Genomic DNA, 5,901 nt, shown 5'->3' with positions numbered 1-5,901 from the left:
TATGTGTAATATTGATACTGTGATTTTTTTAAGTAGATAGCTCGTTCCATTTTTTACAGTGAACTGATATTCCCTGGAAGAAAGTTTGGTCATTACCTGAGAGAAATGAGAGAAATGACATTTAATTTGATTCATAGAAATTATCCAGATACGTGCTCTCTTAAAAGACTTAAAAATGATATTAATACCAACTATTCTTTCTGTTTAGAAAACCCTGAAACTTCTTTACATTTAATCTGGAATAGCTCTTATACAACATCATTTTGGTGTGACATTCTTGAATTTATCAAATGTTATGTGAATCCTAATTTTGAGTTTACTTATAGAAATTGGCTTTCATGAATGTGAAAAAAATGTGTTACTCATTTCATAAACCTTACTTTTCTGTTAGCTAAATATCATATTCATAAATGTACATTTTCTAAATGCAAACCTCTTTTTTTAAGATACAAGCTTGAAATGAAAATGTATTTTGAATCTATTGAGTTCTCTTCGAACTTAAAAGCAATAAGAACAATGGCTTTCCTAAAGGACTTGGTACTTCCTCTGGACTGAAAGACTGAATGACCCTGGACTGTTGTTGTATTGTTATGATTTGACAATGACGACAATCGTTATTGTTTTTTCAGGCATTCAATAAAAAAATAAAATTAAAAAAAGGTACCTCTGTGTGTTTTTTTTTTGTTTTGTTTAGTTTTTTTATATATATATATATATATATATATATATATATATATATATATATATATATATAATTTGTATTGTTATTATTTGTGCTCCTTGAAAAAAAAAACTGTTCCTTGTCTGTTCTACATACATTTCACCGCAAGGTGGCGATATAATCAAAGACTAAACTATTAGACTATTAGAGTCACCTGTGAATCCAGACAGTCTCCGTTTATTTCCACATTCTACCATGAGAGGACGACATACTCTCGCATTGAAGGTTACAATTATAACATGATGGCAAAATTCTGAAACAAGGGAATTTCATCAGACAGTTTATCAATACTGTTATTTGTATTGGCGTTTTTAATGACTCTTTATATTAGTAATTGGTGTTCATTTTATTTTACTTTAGAATCGTAATATTCTTCAAACTCTTTTCAGTTGATATCTGTAGCCTATGAAACCACCTAATGTTGGGTTTTGTTCTATAAGAACAAATATAACAAGAATAAACGACAACATATTTGTTTGTTTTGTTTGTTTCATCGTTTTGAAAATAATAAACTTTGCATTTTAGAAGCATCTTAAATTTACAGCAAGATCCGCGTGTTATTAGGCTACAATATAAAATGTAAGCTCATAATAAGAAAAATATATAGGCCAAGCTAAATGTAGCTATATCTGTTCTCTTTCTGAATAATAGCCTAGTAGCCTAAATGTAAAATTAAAAAGACAAACAGGCGTAGGATGTAGCCTATTTATTCTTGAGCAATGTAAGTAAAATAGATATAATAATAAAAAAAAAATAGATTGAAACTAAGATTAAATCTGCTAGTTTTGTATGAACACACACAAAAACTGTCTAATAAATTTTTTTTCTGTTTCAAAATGCAACGCTTTTTGTTAGGCTAAATGTAGCAACAAAAATAAGCACAAATTTTGAATGTATTTTAGCATATATGTAGGCTAGGCTATTTTATTTAGATGAAATATGCTTGAGAGTTTAAAATAATTTTGTCGTAAATTGTTTGACCTACGATTTCATTAGCCTACTATAATTTAGCCTATTATTTCACATAGCCATTTTTATTCGATTTACAATGTAGGCCTATAAATTGTAATATTTATGTGGATTGTAAAATAAATAAAAACACTGAACTAAATAAAAACTGAGTTGAGAAGAAAGAACCCGGGCAGAGGAATTATCTAAAATTTATTAAAACACTATGTAAATATTAAACAAACCGAGAGAAGGGTGTGTGTTATCATGCACCTCATCAAATGTGCATCATGAACATTGGAGTGCTCGGTTTCTCCGTTAAATGAAGGCACACTGTCAATCCGACACTGATGTTTACACTGTTTTATCTGCTGGGAGAAAGTAAACACTTGAGCTCTGGCGAGGGGGATTATGTCTCCATGGCATCGCGTTTCAATAGTGCAGCTATACACTCCTCGTGCGAAAATACAGTGGACTCCTGCTTTGAGACTGTCTCGGTTTAGAGGCTTTCACAAGAAGAGAAGAGCTGATATCGTCATCTCTCTTTAGCTTGGACTCTCGATACGAAAAACATAACTAGAATTATTTTAGAAAGTAATTTTGTTAATACATTCATAACAATAGGCCTATGTATTGTTATGAATGTATTAACAAAATTACTTTCTAAAATAATTCGTTTAAAAAAAAAAAAAAAAAAAAATGTATGTATATATATATATATATATATATATATGTAAACATACGCATGGTTAAAAAAAAGAAAAAAAAATATTAAAATACATTAAACTTAGGATATTCATTTAGTTAAACAGGCTATTGTTATTTATTAAGTAATTATTGTTGATTTTTGTTAAAGTTTGTATTATATGCAAAATGTGTTTTGAAATAGGTCACAGTGCGCAAAATGATAAACAAAACATAAGAATAAAATAACATTTATTTATTTTGCAAAATTTACACAGAGAAATGTACACTTCGCAACGCAGCAAGATTTCATTTAACAAACAATCGTTTTACATCTTTTATTTTTAGGTCCCTTTTGATGTTTTTTTGAGAAAATGACTTTGACAAATATGACTTTATCATCAAGAAATGCAATATACATCATTTAGTCGTGTAACACAATATATCACTCACAAAGGGAACACAAATGTGTACTTGAGCCAGTAACCATATTAAATCCAAAGAACTTCTCTTCTGTTGCATGAACATGGCACGATTTTACAGACACTGAGCAGAAAAAGAGTGAATAGTAGACGTTCCACAATAACAATAATGCTAGAATATTCCCTTTTTTTTTTAAATGATGAAGCAAATTATTATTCTAGGAATTGCACTATCATCACACGGGGGCTTAATCCGTTTGGTAAATAATCTAAATGGATTGTAACAAACGTGAAGGATTTTAAAATACACAATTTACATTACTCGAAAATACTATGGTTACCCTGCTAAAGGTCTAAAATAATTCCCCTCTGGCTCCTTGTCAGTAACGCCATTCTGCAGTAAAATGGGTAAAAACTACTTTAACCTTTACGCGTAACCATTTTCTTTTTTGATTAATCACAAACTTCAAAGAAGCCACGACCACCAAACACTTTTTTTTCTGGTGATTAAACTAGACATTTTATATACAGAAACACAAGGCCCGCGAGTCTTTAAGGATTAGTAGTCTTTAAAGACAAGAAACACTTTCGTCTACATTTGGGAAACACTATCTCACGGTTTCTCTGGAGTGTTGTTGACCAGAGAACCATACAGTCCATTGGTGAAGCTCTGATCTTTATGCAAGAGAGTCCTGTCTCTGATCAAGTCACTGAAGGCATAGTCCATTGGCGGCCTGAAGCCCAATGTTGGCATCAGACCCGTGGTGGAGTATGGAGCCATGAAGGCCAGGCCTCTGCTGTGAGCCGAGTACGCCAGCCGGAGTGGGTTCAAGCCCAAATGCGTACTGAGAGGATACGTGCTCGGGTCGGAACCAAAGTGTGGCGCGTTGGGTTGCAGAGGAGAGAAGGCTGATCTATTGCTAAGCGTCATGGCTCCTGGTAACATAGGCCGCGGGGTGGAGGACACGCTCGGCTGTGTGCTCTGCAGCATCCGATCCGCCGTCCAGGACTCCTCTGGGCCCTTGGCTTGACCGCTGTTGTTGAGGATTTGCTCTATGGCCTGCACCACGTCTTTGCCGCATCCCTGCAGCACAAGCTCCAGGACGCTGCGCTTGTGGTTGGGGAAAACCCTCGTTAGGATGTCGATGGCGTTCATCTGTCGCGATGCTGCGGAGGAGGGCGAGGGCTCCTGCTCGTCTTTATCAGAGCCGGAGTCTGAGCCGAGCGGACTGATGGAGCCTGGCGTCTCATCGCCGTCTTTTAATGGTTTGGCAATCGGTGAACTCACGATGGACTCGCGGTCACCGTTCTCCGAACCCGAGCCGTGACGCATATCTGGAGATGACATTCCTGGAACGGATTCGGTGTCTGTGGATACGGACTTTCCAGCCGCCTGCTGTGGGGTCACCGATCCAGATAAAGGTGTCTTGGGGAACAACTCGAACTTTTGGATGTTCGATTCACCTGAAATAGATTGATGCACGTCAATAATGGCCATCAGCTAACATGCCTTATTTTTTCTTGGACCGTATGAGAGTGAAACTTGGAATTCAACTTGATATTAGCCTACATACGATACTATTTGTATTATACATACACTAGCTAGATATGCCATTCTTTTCAAATAATTATTAGAGGTACTTTGGCTTTTAAGTTTTCCATATGGTTCTTTTGATATTCAACAAGTTTTGGATGTTTTATTTGGATTCAGTATAACAGCGTGTATTAAAAAAGTGCGTAAACGTTTTCTAGAGAATTAATTTGTATTTACAATTCTTAAAATATATAACTGATAGCCTAAATTTATTTTTAACAATTTATATATATATATGTATACGGGTATAATTTATCCACCTACCAGAGTTTGTTTCGTTGTTAAGTTGGCCAAAGACCTCATAGTTTTGCCGGGGAGGTATGATGCCGTTGGCAGCGGCCAGGGCCAGACCCTCTGCTGTGCCGTAGAGCAGCTGCAGTTCTCTGGCCTCGTTCTCCTCCTGCGCCTGCTGTCTGCGGAGCGCAACCTGAGCGGCCATGACGCGCTGTCTCTCGGCGATCAGAGTGCATTTGGCACACATGCAGTCCTTCCATCTGCAGTAGCGCTTATGCCCCTTCAGCGCGGACACCACGCCGTGATTCCTGCACCGGGCGCACTTGGGGGTTCGTGGATACTTCTCCGTAGCACGAAGCAACAACGGCGGGCCCCTTAAGAGGCTACCGGCCATGGAAACCGGGATAGAGGCGGCAGCGGAACCAGGGTGAACCTGCGACCCTGCCTGGGAGGCGGGTGGGATCTCTGGACGAAGATCCATATTCTCCGAAACAACAAACAGCCGATCGATAGGTTAAAAAACGTGCGCAACCGAAGTCTTCGATCGGAGACGTTTCATAAGCATTGAGCAAAATCAATACACGGCGAATTTCTTCAGCACGGCACTTGAGGATGAACACAGCCCGAATGCCAATGTCCAAGAAGAGATCAGAAAATACTTATGATTGCTTATGAAAGTCCTCTTTCCAGTGAGATCTTCAACTTGTTGCGCGCTGTCCACAAGCAGCCCAATAAACTCTTTTAGAACTTAAACATATGTTTAAATCTAATAAAATCAATTTTAAAAACACATAAATCCATCGAAGGTAATGCAAAACTAACTTTAAACTCAATGATCAGCCGACAGTCTGAGAGAGAGCAGAGTTTGCTGCTGGAGCCAGTGTGAGACACTAACTTCCTCGAGAGATCTTCAGTGGATACAGATCCCTCTCGATCTATTGTTGCGCCCACGTTTTCATTAGACAAATTTGACAACAATGTGGCGCCTGTCATTGGCCAAAGGGGGAAGGAGCGATCTGATTGGCTTGTCTCTTTTTCAACTGTGTCCACATGCGTTCTTTTCTCAAATAGCAAGCATCACGCAGAGCTAAAACATAAAACTTTTATCATAAGAAATTATTTACTAAAATTCAGGCAAAAGATCCCGTTAGACAACTGACTATTGATACTATAATATTTAAACGCATTGTTTGGCATTACTAACTGCCATTTAGACAAAACGGCTGTTAAAAAGTTCATTACGGGATTTTTTGAAACTTTTATTTTTCAGACATTTTTTATTATTATTTACAAGTAAT

The 5,901-nt window shown here is 37.1% G+C and overlaps 1 protein-coding gene across 1 annotated transcript; it reads right to left on the bottom strand.

Moving 5' to 3' along the window:
* Nucleotides 1-2,589: 2,589 nt before the first annotated feature.
* On the bottom strand, nt 2,590-5,533 carry dmrta2 (DMRT-like family A2). Its single transcript, XM_079384133.1, has 2 exons — nt 4,634-5,533; nt 2,590-4,239 (listed from the first exon to the last, which is right to left on the bottom strand). Exons 1-2 carry the CDS (start codon nt 5,082-5,084, stop codon nt 3,389-3,391), a joined length of 1,302 nt encoding a protein of 433 aa, XP_079240259.1. The 5' UTR covers nt 5,085-5,533; the 3' UTR covers nt 2,590-3,388.
* Between the last annotated feature and the right edge of the window lie 368 nt (nt 5,534-5,901).

The sequence above is a fragment of the Barbus barbus genome, assembly GCF_936440315.1.
Source record: "Barbus barbus genome assembly, chromosome: 29".
NCBI classification, from domain to species: domain Eukaryota; kingdom Metazoa; phylum Chordata; class Actinopteri; order Cypriniformes; family Cyprinidae; genus Barbus; species Barbus barbus.
This window is presented reverse-complemented; position numbering and strand designations above follow the sequence as displayed.

Excerpts from the sequence above, each read along its gene's own strand:
- dmrta2 (XM_079384133.1), bottom strand. The coding sequence starts at position 5,084 with ATGGATCTTCGTCCAGAGATCCCACCCGCCTCCCAGGCAGGGTCGCAG. Across the intron at positions 4,240-4,633 it reads TAACAACGAAACAAACTCTG|GTGAATCGAACATCCAAAAG; the intron begins GTAGGTGGATAA and ends AATCTATTTCAG.